General features: G+C 36.7%; 1 protein-coding gene across 1 annotated transcript; it reads left to right on the top strand.

Moving 5' to 3' along the window:
- Window positions 1-425: 425 nt before the first annotated feature.
- Window positions 426-27,687, top strand: LOC122739051 (major urinary protein-like). Its single transcript, XM_043980907.1, has 9 exons — window positions 426-509; window positions 1,186-1,319; window positions 1,556-1,626; window positions 2,207-2,314; window positions 9,058-9,159; window positions 11,264-11,380; window positions 26,962-27,069; window positions 27,366-27,473; window positions 27,662-27,687. The coding sequence occupies exons 1-9, from the start codon at window positions 426-428 to the stop codon at window positions 27,685-27,687; spliced, it is 858 nt and encodes a 285-aa protein (XP_043836842.1).

Here is a 27,687-nt window from a genome sequence, read left to right as displayed (position 1 = left end):
AAGAGGAGACTCCATGAATCTTGATATTTTATAAACAAGTGTTAATTGCTTGACTGCCACAACTATAAAGAACATAGGAATTATATCTTCTGGTCTTAGGATAGATATACAGTTGATTCCAGGAAGTTGATCCAACTTAACACTGGCCATTTGTCTTGGAAATTTGCATTTGGAAATTGTCAAATCTTTGTTGTCAAAAAGTACTTTACTAATCTATCTTTGGGATCTTTGGCTAACAGTTACTTACAGCCTGTAACTGAATAAATTATACTTTGATGGATTAGTGTTCCTTTAGTGCCACAACATCAGGAACCTCGCCCCAAAATGAAGTATAAAGGCAACTGACCAGAGAGCCAAGAGTATTCATCAGAATCCTTCTCACATATTCAGCTGCTGCTGAAGCATCAGAGAAAAACCCTCAGAAGATGAAGATGCTAATGCTGACTGTGGGGCTGGCCTTGATCTGTGGCCTCCAATCCCTGAATAACAATTTGGGAGATCTATCAAAAGTAAGTGACCAAGAATGGAATTAAGATGGTAGCTTGGGGGCTTTGTTTCTGCCTTTGTACTGGTTTAAATGCTGCATGAATTCTGCCATGAGGTGTTATTTCAGACCAAAGTAGAGAAGAGGGAAAGAGAATCCCCCAGGACAATGAATGATTAGAGTTAGAGAATGGATGCAACTTTTTAGAAGGACTAAGTACCCTAGTAGAGTTCTTTCCACTTCCTGAGACAATTTCATACCCTGCTCCCCAAATAATTGCAAAAATAACCAGTCATACCTAAGTCCAAGGTACATAGAAAGAACAGGGGGAAATAATATTATTTCTAGGATAATGCCATGAAACACACAGTACAAATATAATTAATTCTATTGGACAGATGAGTAAACAAGGATACTGAATGGTTAAATAATTTGCAAAAAATTTCAGAGAGATTTGTTATGGGAGTTGAGTCCGGAAGTCAACTTTCCTAAGTCCTTGTCTCATGAACTTTCTGCTGTACTATGAAGATAATGTATGAAACAGGTAGAATTGGTTAAGGATAGGCTTCAGTTTTGAGGCCTCAGTCTTCACTTGTAATATGAGTGATTTAGACTATGGTCCTTCCCAGTTCTAAGATATTATGGATCTATGTGACCAGGGATGTCTTTTTTAAAATTCTCATCCAAACTCTGTCTCACAGGTTACTGGAGAGTGGTTCACTGTTGCTTTGGCCTCCAATGTGACATCTAAGATTGAAAAAGGAGGGAGTTTGGAGATTTTTATCAAAAATGTCAGTGAAAACAATGGCGATCTTACTGGAGTCTTCTTCAGAAAGTAAGTGCTACCTGTTTTAACTAGTAGATATGGGAGAAGGGACAAAAGTCTGAGTTTAGGAATAGTTCTGGGATACCTTAACCCATACAGGCATCAGTTAGTGTTGCAATTCTGGATGTGGTTGGTTTTAAGGACATTAAGGGAAACCACCAAATAAAATATATGCAAAAGGGTGTTTTACAGTAAAATTTCCTGTGCAAATATGAGGTTATTGTCATCTTAATCTTTATTTCCAGGGAAAATGGCAAATGCATTCAATTTTCATTGACTTCTTTCAGAGGAGATGATGGTCAATTTTATGTACAATGTAAGTAGAAATGAGGTTCTCAGTGTCTTTCAGTATTATTCTAAAATGAATTAATGGCCCTATTACCTAAGAAGAAGTGGTTAATGGTCAGAGACTATACAAAAAATGACTTTGGAGGGACAGGTGTTAAAGATGTCTCTTCATTACCCTGTCTTAATTTCATTACAATTGAACTGTGCCAGTCCAAAATAGACCCTTTGATCTTCTCACTTCCTCTTTACTGATCTCTACAGATCTCCTTAGCCCTTTATGATTGAAATGGAAACTAAATCTTTGTGTAATCTATACAAAGCCTTTTGTTCTCTCTTGGACTCAGTTTTCCCATCTGTAAAGGGAGATGGTTGGACTAGATAGCTTCCAAAATTCCTTCCATTTCTAACATGGTAGGACTCTAGAGGTATATAGGAGGGATGTTGACAAAAGTATAGGTTTGTCAACAAAATAGCATTTTATTTGAAATGTTAAATGTTATAATAGAATTAAGACATTTGCATGAAGTTCAACTACCAATAAGGCACAAGTCTTTGAGCTTCTTCCTGCAGTGTTAAAAGTCTGATTTGTAATTTTAATGTTGTCATAGATGATGGACTTAATGATTTCTCAGTGCAAAGTGTGGACACTAAACATGTCACGTATATCTGTCATAATTTCAACAATAAGAAGGTGACCACTTGGGCAGAACTCTTTGGTATGTATCCTATGATTCTTTCCTAATACTTCCATTTTCATCATATGAGATAGATAAAACGAGGAGGGGGGATATGTTGTATTGAGGGTATCCCCAAACTCTGTTTGACTGTAATGTACAATGCCTGAGGTCAGGGAAAAAGCTGTCCAGGATGGCAAACTTTCCATGCTGAGCTTCCTTCAATAACCTCTTTTTAAAATTCTTTTATCCAGTTAATAGTATTTTTCCAATTACATGTAAAGATAGTTTTCAACATCTATTTGTATAAGATTTTAAGTTTCCAATTTTTCTCCCTCTCTCCCCTCACACCACCCTAAGACAGAAAGCTATCTGATATAGGTTATTCATGAATAATCATGTTACACATATTTCCACATGTCATGTTGTGAAAGAAGAATCAGCACAAAAGGGGTAACCAAGAAAAAAATAAACAAAAAGTTAAAATAGTATCTTCTGAGCTGCATTCATACTCCATAGTTATTTCTCTGGATGTGGTTAGCATTTTCCCTCATGAGTCTTTTGGAATTGTCTTTGATCATTTTATTGAATAGAAGGGCTAAGTCATTCATAGTTGATCATCATGCAATGTTGCTGTGACTATGTACAATGTTCTCTTGGTTCTGCTCACTTCAATCAACATCAGGTCATGTAAGTCTCTTCAGGTGGTTTTTTTTTCTAAAATCTGTCTGCTCATCATTTCTTATGACACAATCATATTCCATTACATTTATATACCACAATTTGTTCAGCCATTCCCCAATCATTTGCCACCACAAGTAGAGCTAATATAAATATTATTGTACACGTGGGTCCTTTCCCTTTTTTAATGATCTCTTTGGAATACAGACCTAGTAGTGGTATTTCTGGGTCAAAGGGTATGCACAGTTTTATAGTTCTTTTGACCTAGTTGAAAACTGCTTTCCAGAATGGTTAGGTCAAGTCACAACTCCACAAGCAACGCATTAGTGTTCTAATTTTACCACATTCTCTCCAACATCCAACATTTTTGTTTTTTGTCATTTTAGTCCCTCTTGATAGGTGTGAGGTGGTACCTAAAAAGTGTGTTAATTTCTATTTCTCTAATCAATAGTGATGTAGAGTTTGATTTCTTTATCTGATAACTACTTGTTCATATCTTTTTAGTATTTATCAATTGGGGAATGACTTATATTCTTATAAATTTCAGTCAGTTCTCTTTCTGTTTGAGAAAACAGAACTTGATCAGAAATACATTTTATCAGCTATAAAAATGCTTTCCTTCTAATTTTGCCTGCATTAGATTTGTTTGTAGAAAAACTTTTTTTATTTAATGTAATCAAAATCATCCATTTTGTATTTCATAATATTCTCTATCTCTTGTTTGGTCACAAGTGGTTCCCTTCTTCATAGATCTGACAAGTAAACTATTCTTTTCTCTCCTGTTTTGTCTATGGTATCAACCTTTATTTCTAAATCATGTACCCATTTTGATCTAATTCTGTCATATGGTGAAAGATGTTGGTCTCTACCTAGCTTCTACCATACTATTTTCAAGTTTCCCCAGCAGGTTTTTGGCAAATAATGAATTTTTGTTCCAAAAGCTTGGATCTTTGGGTTAATCATATACTAGATTACTCCAGTCATCTACTACAGTGTAATTTGTACCTATTCTATTCCCCTGATCCACCTCTCTATTTCTTAGCCAGTATCAGATTGTTTTGATAATTACTACTTTATAATAGAGTTCAAGATCTGATATTGCTAAACCACCTCATTTCACATTGATTTTCATTGATTCCCTTGATATCCTCGAGTTTTTGTTTTTCCAGATCAATTATATTATTATTTTTTCTAGATCTATAAAATATTTTGACAGTTTGATTGGTATGGCACTAAATAAATTAAGTAGGATTATCCTTTTTATTATATTGACTTGGCCTACTCATGAGCAATGAATTTTTTTTCCAGTTATTTAGGTCTAACTTTATTTGTGTCAAAAGTGTTTTATACTTCTGCTCGTATAGTTTCTAGGTTTGTCTTGGAAGGTAGACTAACAAGTATTTAAATTATTGACAGTTATTTTAAATAGAATTTCTCTGTCTCATGCTGTTAGGTTTTCTTGGTAATGTATAGAAATGTTGTTGATTTATAGGAGTTTCTTTTATATCCTGTAACTTTGCTAAAGTTGTTCAATATTTTAAGTAATTTTAGTTGATTCTCTAGAATTCTCTAAGTATACCATCATGTTTCCTGCCAAGAATGATAGTTTCGTTTCCTCATTATATATTCTATTTCCTTTCATTTCTTTTTCTTCTCTTATTTCTATAGCTAATATTTCTAGTATAATATCAAATAATAGAGGTGATATTGGGCATCCTTGCTTTAACCCTGATTGTACTGGGAAAGCTTCCCTATTACTGTTGGTTTTAGATAAATATTCCTTATCATTTTAAGGTAAGCTCCATTTATTCCTGTGCTCTCTAGCCTTTTAGTAGGAATAGGTGCTTTCTAGTTTTTAACATGAATAGGTGCTATAGTTTGTCAAAGGCTTTTTTCTGCATCTATTGAGATAATTACATGATTTCTGTTGGTTTTGTTATTAATATGGCAAATTATACCAATAGTTTCCCTAATATTGAACCAGTTCTGCATTGCTGGCATAAACCCCTCCTGTTCATAGTATATGATCCTTGTGATATATTGTTGTTAATCTCTTTGCTAGTATTTTATTTAAAAAATTTGCATCGGGGAAGCTAGATGGCACAGTGGATAGAGCACTGGCCCTGGAGTCAGGAGTACCTGAGTTCAAATCTGGCCTCAGACACTTAATACTTACTAGCTGTGTGACCCTGGTCAAGTTGCTTAACCCCAATTGCCTCACAAAAAAAACAAATTTAAAACAAATTTTAAAATTTGCATCAATATTCATTAGTGAAATTGGTCTATTATTTTCTTTCTGCCTTTTGGCTTTTCTTGGTTTGTGTATCAACACCATATTTTTTCTCATAAAAGTAATTTGATAGAACTCCTTCACTGATTTTCCCAAATAGTTTATATAGTATTGGGAATAATTGTTCTTTAAATGATTAGTAGAATTCACTTGTGAACCCAACTGGGCTTGGGGATTTTTTCTTAGGAACTTCATTGATGGCTTGTTCATTTTCTTTTTCTGACATTGGGTTATTTAAGTTTTTTTTTCTTATGTTAATCTGGGTTATTTATATTTTTGTAGATATTTTCCATTTCATTTAGATTGTCAGGTTTCTTGGCATAGAATTGGGTAAAATTGTTTTAATTTCTTTTTCATTGGTGGTGAGTTCACCCCTTTCATTTTTGATACTAGTTATTTGGTTTTCTTCTTTCCTTTTTTTGATCAAATTTACCAAAAATATTTTTTTCATATAACAAGCTTCTGGTTTTATTTATTACTTCAATGGTTTTCTTCCTCACAATTTAATTAATTTCTCCTTTGATTTTCAGGATTTCAAATTTGGTGTTTAATTGGGGATTTTTACTTTGTTCATTTCCTAGTATTTTTTTAGTTGCATGACCAATTCATTGATCTGCTTTTTCTCTATTTTACTGATGTAAGCAGTTAGGGATACAAATTGTCCTATAAGTACTTCTTTGTCTGCATCCCATAAATGTTGATATATTGCCACATTATTGCCATTTCCTTTAATGAAATCATTGATTGTTCTATTATTTGTTCTTTATCCAGTTGTTTTTAGGATGAAATTATTTGATTTCCAATTAGTTTTCAATCTCTCTTTCACCTGTCCATTATTGAATGTATTTTATTGCATTATGATCTGAAAAGGATGTCTGCTTTTCTGCATTTGTTTTTGAGATTTTTATGGCTTAACATGTGGTCAGTTTTTATGTAGGTCCCATGTACTCAGAAAAGAAGGTATAATCCTTTTTATTCTCATTCAGTTTTCTCCAGAGATCAATTATATCTAACTGTTCAAGAATTCTATTCATTTCCTTAACTTTTTTTCTATTTTTGTGGGACAATGTTGGTTAAGTGACTTTCCCAGGGTCACACAGCTAGTACATGTCAAATGTCTGAGGTCATATTTGAACTCAGGTCCTCCTGAATCCAGGGCTGGTGCTTTATCCACTGTACCACCTAGCTACCCCTCTTAACTTCTTTCTTACTTATTTTTTACTAGATCTATCCAGTTCTGAGAGTGGACGGTTAAGGTCCCCATTATTATAGTTTTACTATCTAAATTTAGATGCTATACAATTTGTCTATGGTACCTTTCTTTTTTTTATTTTTATTTTTTTTAGTGAAGCAATTGGTGTTAAGTGGCTTGCCTAGGGTCACACAGCTAGTAAGTGTCAAGTGTCTGAGGCTGGATTTGAACTCAGGTACTCCTGACTCCAGGGCCAGTGCTCTATCCACTGCGCCACCTAGCTGCCCCTATGGTACCTTTCAACAAGATATAGTTTCCTTGTTTATCTTTTAATCAGATCTATTTTTGCTTTTGCTTTGTCTAAAACCATGATTGCTACCCCTGCTTTCATTGCTTCAGCTAAAGCATGATAGATTCTATTCTCACCCCTTACCTTTACCTTGTGTATCTCTGCTTCCAATGTGTTTCTTGTAAACAACATATTATAGGATTTTTGGTTTTTAATCCATTCTGTATCTGCTTCTGTTTAATCAATGAGGTCCTCCCATTCACATTTATAGTTATGATTTCTAACTTTATTTCACTCCATGCTATTTTTCAATTTTTTATTACCCCTACTCTTAGCAAGCACCCTTTCCCTCCTCACAAGTGTCTTACTTCTGATCACCACCTTCCCCAATATCACCTTCCTTTTATTACTCCCCCCTACCCCTTCTATTATCCCTATCCTTTTTTAAAACGTCCTTTTGGGTAAGCTATATTTTTATATCCAACTGAGTGTGTATATTATTCTAACTTTAAGCCAATTTTGATGAGAGTAAGGTTTGAGCTTTGTCCACTCCCCCCAACCCCTCCATTATGATAGTTCTTTCATAGTTCTTTTATGGTGGACACTTTACCCCCATTCAATCTCCCCCCTCCTTCTTTCATCCCGTTCCTTTCTCACCCCTTTATTGTGCTTTCCTTTATCTTGGTAGGGTATTTTTTGGCAGGGGGTGGGGTGGCAGGGGGCAGTATCATCCCATCAATGTCACCATATAACCATAACCTGAGTTTACATATACTTCTTCTACATAATAACATTGTAAAGAATTACAAATATTTTGTTATATAGAATGTGCTGGGAGCAGCACACTGACATCACAAAAGAACATAACAACCTTACTATGCCAGAGGCATGAATTACTCTTTTTGCCCATATAGACTGGCCTCATGTGATTCCTGCATAAATGTCCTCATCACATACGCTACCAATAATAGCTAGTATTTATATAGCATTTTATGTGACAGGGAGATGGTGCCTCAGTTGCTGATCTGTTCTGTGCCTAAGAGCCTCCTGCTGGCTTGGCCAGACACCATCTGCACTGAGCTGCACTCCCCTTTTACCCAGGTGAGACAGACCTTTCCTACATCCCTCTAGGTTATTTAAATGGGATGATTGTTTCAATCTGTCTTTTTTGTAGGTTCTGTAGCTGAAGAATCCATTTAGAAGCTTAATTTAACATTGTTTCAAGGGAAATTTGGGAGACCTATTTTCTAGTTCAGTTCTTTTTCTAATGAATTATTTTACATTTTCTTCCTTTTTTATTCTTTTGATTTTGTTTGACTGATTCTTGATATCTCACATAGTCATTAGCTTCCACTTTTCCCATTCTAATTTTTAAGACATTATTTCCTTCAGTAAGCTTTTGTACCTCTTTTTCCATTTGGCCAATTTTATTTTTTATAGAATTGTTTTATTCTGCCAGTTTTTGTCCTTCCTTTTCCAAGCTATTAACCTTTTCTTCATAACTCTTGTTTCTTTTCTCAATTTTTCTTCCACCTCTCTAATTTGATTTTTAAAATCCTTTTTGAGGTCAGCCAAGAAGTCTTTTTGGTCTCAATTAGCAATTCAAGTTCCCCTCTGAGACTTTGCATGTAGGCATTTTGACAGTGTTGTCCTCCTCTAAGTTTGTGTTTTGGTTTTCCCTGTCATCATCAGATTACCTGCTGTCCTTGGGGATGGGGGAGGGAGAAAAATTTGAAACTAGAACTCTTATAAATAAAGGCTTGTTGATTGATTTATTGAAAATCAACAGGGAATCTTTTTTCCTATTTATTACTGATCACATTCCAGGCAGCTAAGTGTAACAGTGGAAAAAGCACTGGCTTTTCAGTCATCAGGACCTGAGTTCAAATCTCACCTCAGACACTTCCTAGCTATGTATGATCCTGGGCAAGTCACTTAACCTCAATTGCCTTAAATATCCAGGGCCATATCCAGTGGTGCTGAAAAATATCTTGCCACTGGATCCAGGTAACTCTGGAGGAAAGAGTGAGGTTGGTGACCTTGCACAGTCCTCCCTCACTTAAATCCAATTCAGTACAAGTGATGACATCATCCTCATGTCATGGTCCTCTTTGAGAACAAAGGACAAATAACAACTGTTCACATTAAATCCTAGGGCATATGATCTTTCCAATTCCCAATGTTATTAGCTCAGTTACCTAGATCAATGGTATATTCACCTTTCCCTTGATCCTCCAGCCCAAATCATCCAGACACCATCCTTCTCTATATTTTGTTGCAAATGATGAGTGAAAAAGACTCAGCAGCTATTCTCATTCTCACCCTAACCACAGGCCGGACTCCAGACCTGTCAGATGAAATAAAGAAGAAATTTGAGGAAATGTGTAAAAAATTTGGAATTAGGAAGGATCAAATTAGATATTTTTCTAATGATGGTAAGTTCTGTCTCTTATTGCCCATTTTCCCTGTGAGACTAGGAGGAAAGAATCTGATAGAATGGAAATACTATCAGCTCTTCTCCCCTTTTCCTTACCCAAACTTATTTCCCTTTCCTCAGGGAAAGTGACAAAAAGCTCTGAGGATTGACGTCTGAGTATCACTGATATGTTGCTTTGTCTCCACAGATCGATGTGAGGAGCTTAGATAAGGAAATCCATCCTGGCATGCAGGTCTGTTATCTTCAACCATGGGCTTATTGTCTGAAAGCCATATTTCTTTAGGAATCCAGAGTAGTGTGCTCAGGTGTTTAATTACACAAAGAGAGATGGATATAAATCGGCTTGTGGAGACTCTCCTTGTTTTCAGGTGCTCTTAGAGTCCTCAGAAGTCCTTGAATTCTCCTTGGGCATCCTGATGTTTTCTTGGAAAACAAATGCTTAATGTGGGAGAGTGAAAATGATTTACATTCCCTTTCTCTGGAGGGCTATTTTAATTCTCTTCCTTCCCTCTTTCTCTATGTTCTAAAAGTTGGTATAAAGGAAATTTATGAGAGGAAGAGCCATAGGGTTTCAAGGGGAAGGTATGCAAATGGATCAACTAAGAAATTAGGATAAGGATGTGGAGGGTTATCAGCGTTAGGAAGTGGGGTGAAGGTGCAGGTGAAGTTTGGGGTGGGGATTGGAATGATAATCTGGATTTGTAATACATTCAATCTAATATGTTAAAGGAACCCATCAGATTCAAGAAGGATTTTTGTGCTTTTCAAGCTCCTAAAGATGGCTGTCCCTGTTTCCTAGCCTGAGAGTTATAGAAATAAGGATGTTTATCCTGCTGCTTTTTGTCCTTCTTATCAAATTCCATTCACAGTGGGCTCCCCACTCACCTCAGACAATATTACTGAATCTCCCGAGTGCTATGCTTCCCTAGCTACCTTCTCATGGGTCAAAATTACCTCTGGATGTAAATTTTTCACCTTTGTTCCAAGTTCTATTCTTCACTCCTGGTTCCTAAGGTACTTTATGGTATTATGCACTCAGGATCCTTTCATTATCTCACAGGAATTGCTAGGATGAAACAGCCTTGTGTTTCAGGAATGGCTCCTATTTCCTCCAAAGACCTGCTAATATGGATGATGAAATTTTCTACTGGCTTTCTGTTCTCTCCAAACACCTGGAGGATTTTATCTCCTTCCCTGCTCTGCATCCTCACATGCAGAACTATTGCTTGTAAATGTCCAATAAATAATTATTCCAGCATATTTTGTCACAAATATTTTGAAGAATCTGTGGGAAGTGGGAAGGGATTTTAGAGCATCAGAAAGAGAAGGTCTTGTCAGTTTTGTAGAAATTCATCCAGACACCTCAACTGACTTTTATCTGTAGATGCTATTGATACCTTTTGTTTTTACATAATATTTATTAATGGTTTACAGCATCCATCTACCCAGTGAATCCTTCCTTACAACAAAGGATAGTACCTCTTCTAGACTATTCCCCTTCCTTGTGTGATGAGTACAACTAAATGTGTGTGGTTACCCTTTCTGTCCCCTTGTGGGGAAAGCTAACTAGGACAACAGTTTAACAGTTCAGGTATTAAACATTTATTAAAATATGTTAGAGGTTAACAAAGAGAGAACAAATGTCTCTGAAAGAATAGGAAAACTCTAACTACCTCAACCACTCCTGGTTCAGTTGCCAATCTCATGAGGTTCCAACCACCAACTGACAAAACCAACTGCCTCACACACTGCTTTAAGCTGATTGGTTGAGAGTGGTTTCATAATGATGTGAGGTAACTTTGGACACTGAACCTCATAAAAGTCAACTCATGCTCTCACAGCAGGGGGCCTCTGGTAATAATAATATTCTCCCACTTGGCACTAGCAGAACTGCTGGCTTGATGAGACAAAAGTAGTGACGCACACATCTAGGGAACACATGTGGCCAAAGCAAATACCACCTTTAATCCTGCAGAGCTTTGATGTCCTTTCACTTTTTGTTGTATTTTTATGCTACTCACCTAAGTTTAAAACATCCCTTGCTGGGCATGTCACTGAGCTGGGCTTCATGAGACTTCTCTTCCATGAACATGACCTCCCAGCTGTCAGTAGTGATTCTGCCTTGAAATACATGGGTCTCTCTTCCTTGTTGCCAGAGGTCATCAACCTTAAAGTTCCTTTCTGCTCTGAGCTGTTCAACTTGACTGATTCCTTGACTGGTAAGCATAGCTCTTCAGTAGCCACCAGGGACATGGCCAATCTTCAGCCAGCTAGTGCAATCTCATTTTCCAGTTCAATCAGAAAAACCTCCAAACAGGCCATAAATACAACTCCATACTTCATTAATTATTTAATATCTTGTTATCTCTACTGTCTAATCCTACTTTCTGTCTATTGAGTGCTAGGGGGAAAGCCAAACCAAGTAGACTACAAAACAAAAGTAATTAACCAAACCACATTTATCATCATTCTGCTCCTATATTCTCCTGACCCTCTAGGGAAATGAAGGAAGTACACATGCTCATATCTTGTTTGAAAAATATATACTGGACACAATCCCAAGAATTCCTTGGAGAGTTAAAAAAAGAGATTATTTTCATTTCTTTTTATTTCTTTTATTTTTTTCCATTACATTCATATACCACAACTTGTTCAGCCATTCCCAATTGATGGGCATCCCCTCAATTTCCATTTCTTTTCTATCACCAAAAGAGCAGTTACAAATATTTTTGTATGTGTGGGTCTTTTCCCCTTTTTTATCATCTCTTTGGGATACAGATCTAGTAGTGCTATTACTGGGTCAAAGGGTATGCACAGTTTTATAGCTTTTTGAGCATGGTGCCAAATTGCTTTGAAGAATGGCTGGATCAGTTCACAACTCCACCAACAATACATTAGTGTTACAATTTTTCCACATCTCCAACATTTAATTTTTGTCATGTTAGCCAATCTGATAGGTGTGATGTGGTACCTCTAATCAATAGTGATTTAGAGCATTTTTTTCATATGGCAATAGATAGCTTTTGTTTCCTTATCTGAAAACTGCCTGTTCATATCCTTTGACCATTTCTCAATTAGGGTAATGACTTGTATTCTTATAAATTTGATTTAGTTCTCTATATATTTTAGAAATGAGGTCTTTATCTGAAACACTGGCTATAAAATTTGTTTCCCAGCTTTCTGCTTTCCTTCTAATTTGGCTGCATTCCTTCTGTTTGTATAAAATCTTTTAAATTTCATGTAATCAGGAGTAGCTAGGTGGTGCAGTGGATAAAGCACTGGCCCTGGATTCAGGAGGGCCTGAGTTCAAATCTGCCCTCAGACACTTGACACTTACTTCCTGTGTGACCTTGGGAAAGTCATTGCCCTGCAAAAAAAATTAATGCAATCAAAATGATGCATTTTGCATTTCATAATATTCTCTATTTCTTGCTTTGTCATCAATTCTTCCCCTCTGCATAGATCTGAGAGCTAAAGTATTCCTTTCTCTCCTAATTTGCCTATGGTATCACCCTTTATGTCTAAATCATTTACCCATTTTGAGCTTATTTTGGTAAACAGTATAAGATGTCAGTCTATGCCTAGTTTCTGCCATACTATCTTCCCATATTTCCCAGCAGTTTTTGTCAAATAGTGAGTTCTTATCCCAGAAGCTAGGGTCTTTGGATTTATCAAACACTAGATTACTATAGTCATTTACTACTGTGTCTCCTGTGCTTAACCTATTCCACTGATCCACCATTCTATGGAAAAAGATTTTTAAAAGAGCAAAATATGATTTTTAAAAATTAAATAAAAGTAGTAGAAGAGAAATGGGAAATAATGAGAAAAGAAATGAGAGGTATGCAAGAAAGTAATGAAATGGAAATTAATCAATTAGTTCAATAAAATGGGTTAAACAACCATACTTAACTAACTTCTGAAATAATTCCTTAAAATGAGAATTGAGCAAATGCAAGCTAAGGGCTCTAGGAGACACCAAGAAATAATAAAAAAAATGAAAATACTTAAAAATAGAAGAAAGTATGAAATACCAGGTAGGAAAAACAACTCTCCTTGAATATAAATCAAGGAGAGAGGATTTAAGAATCAAAGGAATACTTAAAATCCATGAACAGAAAGTGAAGCAATCAGAACCTGGAAAAATAATTTATATAAAGAGTAAAACTATGTGAATAGAAAGGATAATAACAACAACAAAAGGAAATTAAATGTTTCCAAATTATAATAATCAAATTTGGCTGCAAAGAAGAGATATAAAAATGGATCTCCTCAGGGGCAGCTAGGTGGTGCAGTGGATAAAGCACTGGCCTTGGATTCAGGAGGACCTGAGTTCAAACCCAGCCTCAGACACTTCACACTAGCTGTGTGACCCTGGGCAAGTCACTTAACCCTCATTGCCCAGCCCCCCACCCCAAAATGGATCTCCTGATTTCTTTTACAAAAGTGGACTTCTATGAGGGTGTAACATCCCATTTATGAGGGATGGCTCTCATGCTGGGAATGGGATGGGAAGGGGAAGGACAGGGTTACATTGGGAAGTGATTGGGATGAAAAATCAAAGCATGTTAATTCAGTTTTGTTTTGAAAAACTGAAAACTGAATGGCAAACCATTCCTCTATCTTTGCCAAGAAAACTCAAAATGGAAAACTGAAAATTGCAATCATATATTTTCCCATGAACTTGAAATTTGCTATTCCCTAATGATATATTGAATTAGTGAAGAGAGTACACGATCCCTGGGCATATATTTAGAAGAGGAGATACACTGGGAATATGAGTCAATTAAGTGGCAGCGTAGAGTGCTAGATATAGAGTCAGTAATACTTAAGTTGAGATGTAGTCTCATATACTCATAAACTATGTGACCCCTAGCAAGTCAATTAACCTCTCTCAGCTTCAGTTTCTTATAAAATGAAGATAATGATGATACCTACTTCCAGGATTGTTGTAAGGATCAAATGAGATAACATGGACAGTGCTTTGAAAACCTCAAAGTGCCATATGTTGTTTTTGAGTATTTCAGTTATGTTCAAGTCTGTGATGCCATGGACCAGCTGTCCATGAGATTTTCTTGGCAAAGATATTGGAGTGGTTTTCCATTTCCTTCTCCAATATATCGCTTTTTTGGTGGGGGGTGGGGTTTGGTGGGGGTGGGGAATCAGTGATCCATGAGGCAAATAGATATTAAGTGACTCACCTAGCTAGGAAGTGTCTGAGGTTGGATTTGAACTCAGGTCCAGATTTAGCTCTCTATACACTGCACCACCTACCTGTCCCTTAAAATGCTATATAAATACTATCTATTATTTTTAGCCTATGTGCCAAGGACATTTATGCAGGAATTACATGAGGCCAGTCTATATGTGGCTCTGGTATGGTAAGGCTTTTATGTTCTTTGGTGATGTCAATGTGTTGCTCCCACAGGGCTTCTCATTTCTGGTCTCACATAGAGTTCATTCTCTATCGGTTATGTATGGTTAAAACATAATCTTAGTTGAACATTGCTCCCTACAATTCTGGCAATATAGCCTCTGGGCAATATTCTTCCCCCAACTGGTGTCATCTGCCAAATTTTGGACCTGCTTGCTACTTCTAATTTCTGGATTTAGCTGCAGTTCTCAGAAAAGGTAATATCTCTTCCCCAGAAGAGGATCCATGGTCTCTTCTACCTCCCTTTTGATGGAAGTCGCCATATGGGTTAACAGATAAACTGAGGCTTGATTTCTTATCAACAGTAAGGGTTAACAGAGGAACTAAACACCTGTGTTCTTAGAAACCAGAGGGTTCTAGTCCTTATCAACAAACACTGTTAACAGAAGCCTAAGGAAAAAGTAGTTGGGGACCATAAACCATTAATATCCATTAATATTTTTAGATGACAGGAAACAGAAACTGTACCTAGAAAACAGATCTTAGAGGAAAGAGGTATCATAAACAGAGAGACCCTTGGGGTCTGACAAGTTTAAACATGTTTTAGGGACATGCACAGAAAGACCAAACGTATCTTTAATTTCACCTTACAACATTTTTTTTTTTTTTTGCAGGACAGTGAGGGTTAAGCGACTTGCCCAGGGTCACACAGCTAGTAAGTGTCAAGTGTCTGAGGCCAGATTTGAACTCAGGTACTCCTGAATCCAGGGTCAGTGCTTTATCCACTGCGCCATCTAGCTGCCCCCACCTTATGACATTTTAACCCCCAAAACACACCCCAAGTGAGAAAGGTACCCACTTTGGGGGATGTCTTAGGACCCTAGCAATTCCAAAATAGTATGTGAAAGATTATGAAGAAGTAACCTACATTTTTCACCATAAATATGACCATTTCCATCTCCCTAATCAAGACACTTTCCTCCTTGGTGTCCTCCCTGTGGTCATCACAGTCTTTTAATAAAACTGAAAACTGAGTCACTGAGTCTTGTAATTCTTTGAGACACCTCACTATCAATTTGATCAAATAAATCCATCCCCACATCACTTTCAGCTTAATGCCCAGAAATTTAATCTACATCTCTTTTAAAAAGACAAGACTCTCATATATACTTGGAATTGATAGGTAAAAAACCATTACTATTCCAATACTCAGATTTACTTGGATAGCCAGGGTGTAGCACTGACCCCCTCCTCCCCAACTCTCTGATTCTCTATTCCTGGGCTGAGGTTAGCTTGCTCACCCCACCTGTACTCCCTCTGGCAAATGATGTCACCAGAGAAGTGGCTAAGCTGCTACCACTCAATTCTTAGAGTATTATCAAAATGCTGATCTGGATTGGTTGATGATGATGATTTATTGATTGATTGATGATGATAAAACATATGGTACTTTTCTGGGCTCTTGTGAAGAGAAATCTTTGTGTGGTATAAGGTACCATATAAATGCTATCTATTATTGTTGTTGCAATCATGCACCTCATGGTTTCATTGTAAGGAAATCTCTCTTTAAAGTACTATATAAATGTAGCTTACTATAAAAAAATGATGAGCAGGATATTATCAGAAAAATGTGGAAAGACTTACATGAGTTGATGCAAAGTAAAATGTACTGTATACAAAATAACAGCAACATTGTAAGATGATCTGCTCAGAAATAAAAAATGCAGTCCATCTACAGAGGAGAACTGATGGAATCTGAATACAGATTGAAGCATAATTTTTTTGTTAGTTCCTTTTTCCAAAGTTTTTTTGTCTGTTTTCTTTCATAACTTGACTAATGTGAAAATGTTTTGCATGACTACACATGTATAACTTATACTGAATAATTGCTTGAGTTCTTGGGGGGGAGTGAGGAAGAAGGGAGGAAGAGAATTTGGAACACAAAGTTTTCAAACTGGATGTTAAAATTTATCTTTACATGTAATTTGGGAAAATAAAACTAAATCAAGATAAAAAATGCTGATCTGGAGGGTGGGGAGGATATACATTCCAACAATTTTCCATTATAGCTCCTGAGTACCCACCCATGTATCCCCCATATAAAATAATCAGGGATGGCAGAGAGTAGCCAGGAAGTTGCCTGAGCTCTCTCAAGTTTTCCTATTAAATCAAGCCTCTGTGAGAAAATAATTATTTAAAATGGATTTCTTGGGGGACCCAGAGATCAGCTTCTCAGTGCTTTCTCCCACATACTCCTGTTCTCCTTGATCTGGGGAAACCCAAGGGAACAAAAGAAATGGAGATAGACTCTTTTGTCTAACTCAGTGAAGGACTGATGGGATCAAACCAACCCTGGATAATGGACTTTGCCTTGAGCAACTTTGGTGGGGGTCTTTTACATTCTTCTCTTTGATGTCATCTGTAGAGTTCATTTTAATGTAGAGCACCCTCAAGTCTTGTCAACCAAAGGAATTGAATAATGCTATCCAATTAGTTTTAATCAATGTATAGTGACCCACCTCTTTCAAAAGAGGATAAAACCCTTAGCCACACCAGGAACATTCTCTTAGCTGGTGCTTGACTTCCCCTCTTAGAACAATGTAGGTCTGGTAGGTCTTCTGAACTCTTGGGTCTCCTTGAGACCATGTGCTGGCTCTCTCAGGAGAAAGCATGGGGCTTTTGGGGCTTTTCTCCTAGCCTCCTTGCTGAAACTCTCTCCCTGATTTCTCTGCCATGTGGTCAATTCTTTACTGATTATATATATATAATATAAAATATATAATTTATATTATATATTATATATACCACATAAAATATAAAATATAATATGTATAATATTTTATATACATATATAATATATTACATTATATAAAGATATTATATATAATATTAATTAATAATCATTGCTTACTGTTAAAACTGGTGCAATATGAATTAATTTAAAAACACAGTTTAAGCTTAATTATAAAACAGCTCTAAACAGATTCTGGAGCTACAGAACTTACAAAAAGATGGAAAGAAACAATCTTCCAGCTGAAGAGAATTTAGAAGGACTTCAGGAAAGATCTGTCTCACTTGAGTAAAAGGGGGCACAGCACAGCACAGAGGATGTTTAAGTAAACCAGTGGGAAGCTCTTAGCTGCAGCATAGATAAGCAGCTGCTGTCCCTCAGTCCTGGTTCAGAGGGCTAGTGGAATGACAAGCCAGTTGTGAGGCCCCATAAGGCAAACTGTTAGTTGGAAAATCACTCACAAGTCAGGGATGACTAAAACTGCCCACCCCAGCTCAAAGAGCAAGCCTAGAGTGGTGAGGAATCTGCAAGGTCTCAGAGCCATTTTCACTCTCAACCTAACTACAAGCAAAACTCCAGACTTGCCAGATGAGATAAAGAAGAAATTTGAGGAAATGTATGAAAGATTTGGAATTAGGAAGGATCAAATTAGAGATTTGTCCAATGATGGTAAACTCTGTTCATCTCTGTCTCTTATTCCCCTGTGAAACTGGGAGGAAAGAATCACATTGAATGGAAACACCCCCAGCATGACTCCCCTTTTCCTTACCCAATCTTATTCCCTTTTCCTCTGGGATAGTGACAAAAATCTCTGAGAAGGATTCGTGTCTGAGAATCATTGGTGTATTCTTTTATCTCTACAGATCAATGTGAGGAACTTAGATAAGGAAGTTCATCCTGGCAGGCAGATCTATTAACTTTGGCCATGGGATTATTGTCTGAAAGCCATATTTCTTTAGCAATCCAGAGCAGTGTGCTGAAGGGTTTAATTTACACAAAGTTGATATAGATCAACTTGGGGAGACTCCACTGTTTTTTCAGGTGCTCTTAGAGTCCTTAGCAGTGCTTGACTTCTCCTTGGTCATCCTGACCAAGAGTAATTTGCATTCTCTTTCTCCTAATGGCTATTTAAATTCTGTTCCTTCCTTTTTTCTACATCTTCTAAAAGTTGTTGTATATAAGTTTACTATTAGGTTGTGGACTGGTCAAAGGGATGAGGTTTGGAGGAAAAGTATGGAAAGAGATCAAACTGAGGAATTGGTATAAAAATGTGAATGGCTATCATGGTTAGGAATTGGGCTGTGGGTGTAGGTGAGGTTTTGGAGTGAGAATCTGGATTTGTAATTCCACTAATTCAAGAAGAAAGTGTTCTTCTCAATGTCCTAAAGATGTCTGTCCTTGTTTCCTCTCCTACTGGTTATAGGAATAAGAATTTTTATCCTGCTGCTTTTTATCCTTCTCATCAAATTATTTTCTCAGGGGGCTCCCCAATTACTTCAGGCAATATTACTGATTCTCCTGAAGTCCATGCTTCCCAAGTATCTTCTCATGGGTCATAATTGCCTCCACGATATGAATTTTCACCTTTGTTCCAAGCTCTTCCCTCACCTCTCCCAGTTCCTAAGTCACTTGGTGATGTTACATAATCAGGATCCTTTCACTGTCCCACATGAAAACTATCAGCATAATTGACCACATCAATAACAAAACCCACAGGAATCATTATTATTTCAATAGTTGCAGAAAAAGAGCTTACCTTAAAATGATAAGTAATATTCATCTAAAATCATCAGCAAGCATTATTTGGAATGGGGATAAGCAAGAAGCCTTCCCAATACAATAAGGGGTGAAGCAAAGATGCCCATTATCACCTCTATTATTTAATATTGTACTAGAAATGCTTGCTATAGCAGCAAGAGGGAAAAAATAGAAATGAAAAGAATTAGAATATTTGGGCAGCTAAGTGGCACAATGGATTACTCACTGGCCCTGGATTCAGGAGGATGAGTTCAAATACTTGACACTTACCAGCTGTGTGACCCTGTCACTTAACCCTGAGTGCCCTGCAAAAAAAAAAAAAATTAGAATAGGTAATGAGGAAACAAAATGATCACTTTGCAGATGACATGATGTTATACTTATAAAATCCTAGAAAATAAACTAAAAAGCTACTTGAAATTAGAAACAACTTTAGCAAAGTTTCAGGGTACAAAATAAACCTACATAAATCATCAGCATTTCTATATATTACCAACAAAGTCCAGTAAGAACAGATAGAGAAATTCCATTTAAAATAACTGTGGACAATATAAAATACTTGGGGGATCTACCTACCAAGACAAACCCCAGAACTGTATGACCAGAAGTGCAAAACACTTTTGCACACAAATAAATTCAGATGTAGACAATTGGAAAAATATTAATTGCTCATGGGCTGAGCTAATATAATAAAAATGACAATCCGACCTAAGTTAATTTATTTATTTAGTATTATGCCAATCAAACTATCAAAAATATTTTATAGTTCTAGAGAAAATAATAATAATATCCAAATGTAAAAACAAAAGCTCAAGGATATCATGGGAATCAATGAAAAATATGAAAGAATGTGGTCTAGCAATTCCAGATCTCAAACTGTATTATGAAGTGGTAATTATCAAAACAATCTGGTACTGGCTAAGAAATAGAGAGGTGGATTGGTGGAATAAAATAGGCTCAAATTACACTATAGTAAAGGATTATAGTAATCTAGTATATGATAAACCCAAAGACCCAAGCTTCTGGAACAAAACCTCATTATTTGACAAAAACTGCTAGAAAAACTGGAAAAGAGTATGGCAGAAACTAGGTATAGACTAACATCTCACACCATATACCAAAATAAGGTCAAAATGGGTACATGATTTACATATAAAGTATGGTACCATAAGCAAATTAAGAGAGCATGATTTATGTGGGTAGAAGAAGAATGTTAAGAGAGTCAGATTTATGGGTAGAGGAAGAATTTAGGACCAAAGAAAATATAGAGAGCAAAAAAAAAATGTAAAACAGATCATTTTGATCATATAAAATTTAAAAGTTTTTGCATAAACAAAACTAATGTAACCAAGATTACAAGGGAAGCAGAAAACTGGGAAAGAATTTTTAAAACAAATATCTCTGACAAAGGCCTCATTTCTCCCTTCTAGCAGCCATGTGACCATGTAGAAAGAGTTTTGGATTTCAAGTAAGGAAGACTTGAGTTTAAATCCTGCTTCAGGGGGCAGCTAGGTGACACAGTGGATAAAGCACTGACCTTGGATTTAGGAGGACCTGAGTTCAAATCCAGCCTCAGACACTTGACACTAGCTGTGCGACCCTGGGCAAGTCATTTAACCCTCATTGCCCTGCAAAAACAAAAACAAAACAAACAAAAAAACAAAAACAAAATAAAGTAAATCCTGCCTCAGACATTTAGTAGCTGTGTGGCCCAGGCAAATCACTTCTCTGCCTTGGTTTCTTCATCTGCAAAATGAGGACAATAGCACATATCTCCCAGAGTTGTGTTAATATCAAATGAAATAACACATAAAAACGCAACCTTAAAGTGTTATATAAATGCTAACTATTATTATTTCCACATACAATGCTGCCACATGTATGTCCTCCATATCCATTACCTTCCCCCTTCCAGTTCTGGAAACATGATCAAATTAACTTTGTTCTTAGTCCTGAAGAGGCTAGTTCAACTTATTCCTCTTTAAGGCTCCATTCACTATTGCTAAAATTTTCCAAACCCAAACACTAGTTCTTGGTCATCGCTCCACTATATGTGTTGTCTCCATATTGGAATGTAAGCTCTTGTGGGCAAGGGCTATTTTCATTTTTGTATTTTTATTCCTAGCATTTAGCATTTTTCTTGACATATAACAAATGTTTCCTAAATATTTTTATTTATGTATTTTCTAGCAAGCAACATTAATTCATTTGTAATCTCCGAGGAAGAATTATATTTGAAGTTACAAAATTCTAAAATGCAAACATATCTTTCCATAAATCATAAGGGTCAGAGAAACCATAAACTATATACCATGAAATGAGTCAAGACAGTCACTGGCAAATGGACTTTGTGAAAGCATGAGTATGTGTGTATGTATATATGTATACACACATATATAAACACACATCTTTGCATGTATGCATATATATGTACACAATACATACATGCGTATGCATTTTATGTGTGTATATATGTATGTGGATGTGTATATATATATATACAAATCTAGGTTCTAGAATAAAAGCAAAGAAGACAAGGTCATTGCTCATTTTCGTGTATACACATATATGTACACACATACACATGCGCGCACACACATGTACACATAAAGATGTACATGTGTACACATATGCACATATTCATATATGCATGTGTGTGTGTAAATGAAAATGAACAATGGTCTTGTCTTCTTTACTTTTACTCTGGACCCTAGGTTTGCATTTTGATCAAAGCAGATCTTAAGATGGAAGACTCTAGATATAAGCCAAACCTAAGCATTCAATAATTTCCCTCGAGGCTTTGTAGTAGTAGTATAAAAATCCAAAGAATATGAGGAAAAGTACTTGAACCTTCTTTTAGGTGGTCAGACTTTCTCAGAAATGAGCCTGCCCATATGCTTTCATAGCTCCAGAGATAAGAGACACCATTAGTTGAGAGGGAAGGAGTAGTGCTTCAACTACTTGAGCCCAACATTGGTTGATATTAGACAAGCATCATGTGTGCACATACACACACACACACACACACACACATACACATAACACATATAATTACCATTTATACATCCTAATGGTACAATATATCACCAAGTACTAATTGTGACAGCGTAAATGAAGCTCCTATGTCTAAGGGAATACAAGAGAAAGAAGTTATCAGGATCAGGTGAATTAAAGAAAGCCTTTATTGTCTATCTGTTCTTCCTTTAGCTCAGAACATGCCTTCAGAAATGAGTGGGATTAGTGCTCTCTGTTGATGAATCAAAGTTTAATCCAACCTCCCAAACTGTGGAAAATGGTCAAAGTATAGTGATTTGGAAACTAGCCCATTACAGCATGATCTGTTGCTCTTGGAAATGAGCCTTAGAGGAAGAGGACAATAGGTACAATAGGTCTTTGGAAAACTTTGAGTAGTTGGGCAATTATTAACAAATTTAAGGCCCCTATAGGCATGTGATATTTTTCTTGATGGCTTTAGAAGAAAACCCAATTTTAGAGAGGGATATATTTATTTTAAAAGCACAGTTGAATGAAAAGTGGGAGACATTCATAAGAATAATCTTCCATCTTTCTTGGCTGCTAGATGAAGAGATAAATGCTGTGATGATGAGACTTCTTTTGTTGATTTTGGGCTTGGCCCTGTCCTGTACTGTTCAGACTCAGACCATTACTACAGAAGAAGAATTTGATATGAGCAAGGTAGCATTGGGCACAGTGTTATATGGTTGGGGGTGGGAATATGAGGGTGGAAATTTACAAAATTGAAATGAGGCAAGTTAGTACGGAAAAGTATGGATCACATGAATTTTGGTTAGCATTTTAAAAGATATGGAACTAATTGAAAGTATGAACATGTTTGCAAGTATTTGTGTATGTGTGTGTTATCCTACTTCCTGGTATTCAAACAGGTTTTTTTCTCATTGGAAAAGAGCTTACTTGCAATACTCCATATCAGAGTTTATTTGTAATAACTCCAAATCGAATCATCTATTCCCTCACTCTAATGAGTTGAACTCGAAGTCTTTTTTACCTTGAGTTTTCATTTAAACCAGTCCTGAGTATGTGTGTGTGTGTGTGTGTGTGTCTTTGTGAGTGATAACAGCATGTTTCCAATCTTTAGAAGCAATTTCAAATTTCATAGTTCTAATTTTATGTATTTGGGGATGAAAGGAGGTTATGGTGGCATAAATCAACACAAATATCTTCTTCTGGTTTGCTTGAGGGTGAGTGGATTGGAAAAAGATGGAAAAGAGAGCAAAGTTACTCACTGCTAAGGCCCCTGAATGTACTATTTGTGGTGAATTTTAAAACTCTAGGTCGTCATACTGGATAGGTCTATCTGTGTCTACTCAGGGAATAGAGAATAATAAAGTAAAATCAGATTCAGTATGACTGAGCAGTTTCCTCTGAGAGGAAAGAGCACCTCAATTTTGGAGACTTCCTAGTTCAACTCTAGTCATAGATACACCTTACTTTTTTTCCATTTCTAGGGATGATCAAAACATGAATATAGTCTGATGAAGGGGCTTAATAAATCTTTGTTTATGAATTAATGTAGCATTCATTATTGTAGTCACTGGAAAACCACAGTAAGGTCTCTGTTACTTAGAATTGATATTGAATGAATAGGGTTGATACTCTGGCTAATAAAAAATTGGCATATAGGCTTATGTGATCAAGACTTTAAGGTAACGCGGGGGCATCCTTATGAAACTGAGTTTTCATTAAACATTAGTAAGTTCACCAACAAGGTATATACTTCTTTGCCTTCTCCACAGTGCCTGGAACAATGCTTTGTAAAAAATTCTTGTTGATTGATATTTGAAAGAAATAGTTTCATGGAGATTTCAGTTTGATAGAAGGCCAGACAAAAGCTAGGTTTAACTGTATTCAGGAATAATGGAAGGCCAGAACTGGAAGGACCCTATATGAAGCATTTATGCCACCTCCTTCATTTTACAGGTGAAGTAACAGGCCCAGAGAAGGGAAATGATGTGTGCAGTTATTTCTAAAAAATAGTTGGGACTTGACCCCAAGTCTCCTAGTGCCCAGACTAATACTCTTTTCACTAACACCCCCCCCCCAACTAAGAGTTTTTCAAAGACAACTACAGGTTTTAGAGGAGGGAGGAGGTTTGTAAAACATCTACTTCAACACCTTCATTTTACAAGTGAGGAAACTGAGGGTCAGAAAAGTTAAAGTGATATGTTAAGAGCCACAGTGCCCTGTGTATAGTAGTGATCCAATATATGAGTACTTGTCAGCTGACTGACATTTGCCCTCCAAAAAATTGCAAAAGAAAAAGAAAAATGAGAGCAAAAAAGAAAAAATGAAAAGAAAAGAAAGAAGTGGGAAGAATTTGAATCTAGGTGCTCTGGTATTTGAGTCAGTGCTCTTTTTAATACAGGACTTCTCCAACAAATGCCATTTTATCCCTCCATTCCCCTCTCTTCCTTAAGACTATAAACAGTGTAATTAGAAATGTTTATGCCCATGGACAACTGCTTCTAGGAACAAGAAGCATGAAATACATGTTGGGTCAGTGTGTGTATCAGGACATCTCCCCTACTCATAGGAAGAAGATTAAGAGATCCAACGATGCTGAATATTAAGCCAGTGGAGGAGAGAATAACAGACTAGTAGTTAGCACTGTTCCTGTACTACTAAAGTATTTCAAGTATGCTTTCCAAATTCAGTGTTCTGGGAAAAAAGGCCAGTTGCCTATTCCTAGTTATACTTCTGGTTCCCTCATTATATACCCTGTCTAGACTTCCTCTCACTGGATCATGGAACACCTGCCTTATCACTGTGTACTCATTAAGTGTTGCTATTAGCAGAAGACCCCAATTCATAGTGGGCACCACCATTCCATGTAAATATAGGTTGCCAATGCTATTCCGTTGCCGTCTTGAGCTCTTCCTGGACTATATTATCAAAAGTCCTTGTTAACTGCTAGGCAGCTAGCCCTTGGTCCAAGGGAGATGGTAACCTTTTCTGGACCATTATTTTCCCACCCAGCCCCAGTATATCCTTAGGGCCACAGAGCCTATAAACATTCCTGTACTGGAAATCATGAAAGGTAGAACTTTTTACACCTAGCCCAGAGTCTTTTCTCCTCTTTTCACATTCATATAGTGTTAGGTCCAGGTCACACCAGGCACTTTCTGTTTTGTTGTATTTTTCCCAGCTCACCCCTTTCCTATTCTCTTCTCTCTCCTTTCCATTTACTGAACTTTTTCTGCATAGCTTTCAGGACGGTGGTATCCTTTTCTCTTGGCCTCTTCCTATAAGGGTTGGGAAAATGATGACTTTGGAGCTTCAATCTATGAAATTAAAGTGACAGTTGATGAATTGATAATGTCTTTTTCTATGAGGTAAGTTAATGGGGAGGTGAAAGCTCCAGGTCACTCTTGGGGGCTTCTCTCCAAACAGGCTAGGTATGGGAATTCCTTTTGTGTTTCCAGGAGAGTAATGGGACTGGAATAAGGAAACCCTGGGATGCCATGGGGGCTTGTATTGAGAGAACTCAAAGTTGAAGAAGGGGAGCAGAGCCATTGGAATCAATATTTTCCTACTCATGTCCCACCAAGGCAGCAGGGCAGGCCACTCCATAGGTTTCATTTTTATTGAAAATAAAATATAACCAATGCCTTCTACCTGTTTCTAAGTTCCAGGTTTTTTCTTTCTAGGGAAAACAAGAAATGTGTCAGATTGGAAATGTTTGCTTTCAGAGTGGAAACTAACAGATACAAATTCAAATGTATGTATCAATAAGAAAGAATACACATTGTTATTAATATCTGAACCTGATCAGTCCAAAAAGGCTTCATTAAAGAGGTGCCATTTTAACCTTCAGGGGTAGGAAGCCCCTATATAACACCTCCTGAAAATTGATAATCTGCCCTCTACTTGAAGCTTGCAAGTGATAGAGAAACAATAGCTTCCAAAGAAGGCTTTTTCATTTTTGGAGAGATCTGCTTATGAAGAAAGTGTTTCTGTACAGTTGTCTAAATATATCCTTCTGCAATTTAATTTTTTCCCCATACATTTCTTTTTGGAGCTTTCCTTTTGTTTAAACAAACCTTTTACTTATTTTCAATTAACAAAAAATATTTTTCTGTGCCTCTCACCTTCCACCCAAAATTGGGAAACAAAGAAAAAGAAAACCCTTCTATCAAATATACACATTCAAGCAAAAACAAATTCCCTTTGACTGTGCCAGGAACAACTCCCCTCACCTCATTCCCACATCTATGCAAAGCTAGTTTTTCCTTAAAAGGTAATGAAAATAACCTTTCAAATTTGATTGGTCTAGTGGGCTAAAGGTTTGAAACATTGACTTTGCTTCTTGAAGACTAGAGTGCAAAAAACATAATCCTCCTCAGGCTAGACAACTACTTCTGGCCACCAAACCATCATGGCAAAGGAAAAGTCAAGGAAGCTATTTCCAACTAAGTAATTTCAGTATCCTTTCTAAATCCTTTCCATGGTACCTTCTTCTGTGGATAGCTTTTCAAAAAGTAGAAGACTCCCTCATGCTATTCCCCCAACCCTAACTCTTCTTTTCTCTAGTGTAAACATCCCTAGTTCCATTTATATATGTCATGGACTTAAATTCTCTAATTATTCAGTCACTTTTTTGTATTCACCTCAATGTATCATTGTTCTTCCTAAAATGTGCCACCCAGATATGATGGCAGGGCTCCAGATATAAGGTTTGACCAGGGCAGAAGAAAACAGGACTGTCCCCCTTGTTGATGAGGAGAATCAGGCTAGACAGAATGCCTTAGGGAAGTACCACTCATAGAATAGTAAGGAAGGGTCTGTCTATCCTCATCCATTGGACTGCCAAGTAAATTTCTGATCTTATTCCTTTATAGACCCAGGTAGGCATGAATTCCATGTGGAAGATGTCGATCCAGAAGATTACTTCCTGATTTCTACAATTAATGAGTTTGACAAAAAGATCTTAGGGGTGGAGCTCTATAGTAAGTGTATTATAGCCCCTATTCCTGCAGCTTTGCACATGGCAGCTGGTCCAGACCTGCTTACTCTTTCATTTCCCAATCCTACTACTTATATTTCATCATCTCTCTTTGTGAATGGATGACATTTCTACTTTATCGTTGAGAATATCAAGGTCATCCAGGGAGAGACTCTGGATTTAACACTATCTTCCTGAAATCCAGGGCAGAACTCTTACATAGTCATTGTTTCAGTGACAATTTCTGTCAAAGTTATAGCTATATTTTCATGAGTAACGGTTAATCCTTTCCAAATCCAGGCCGGCGTAAAGATGGGACCTTGAATGAAATTATAAAAAATAAATTTGAGAAAATCTGTCAGTCATATGGACTTATAAATGATAGTTCCATTGACCTGACCACTACTGGTAAGTCTTTCTAATTTTTGTCTCTGATTTCTGTGACAAGGGAGAGAATTCAACGTAAAAGAAATAGTTGTTGCTCAACTCTTCTCCTAATAGTGTCCTAGTTCTCTTTCATCCAAAATGTTGTCATCCTGAATGTTTGATATCAGTTAGAGTTTAAGGGTCAATTGTGTTTTACTTTTTCTCCACAGATCGATGTTTCCTCAATGAAAAGTAG

The sequence above is a fragment of the Dromiciops gliroides genome, chromosome 2 (assembly GCF_019393635.1).
Source record: "Dromiciops gliroides isolate mDroGli1 chromosome 2, mDroGli1.pri, whole genome shotgun sequence".
Lineage (NCBI taxonomy): Eukaryota > Metazoa > Chordata > Mammalia > Microbiotheria > Microbiotheriidae > Dromiciops > Dromiciops gliroides.
Note: the sequence above shows the minus strand (reverse complement) of the source record. Positions and strands in the feature narration are given on the sequence as shown.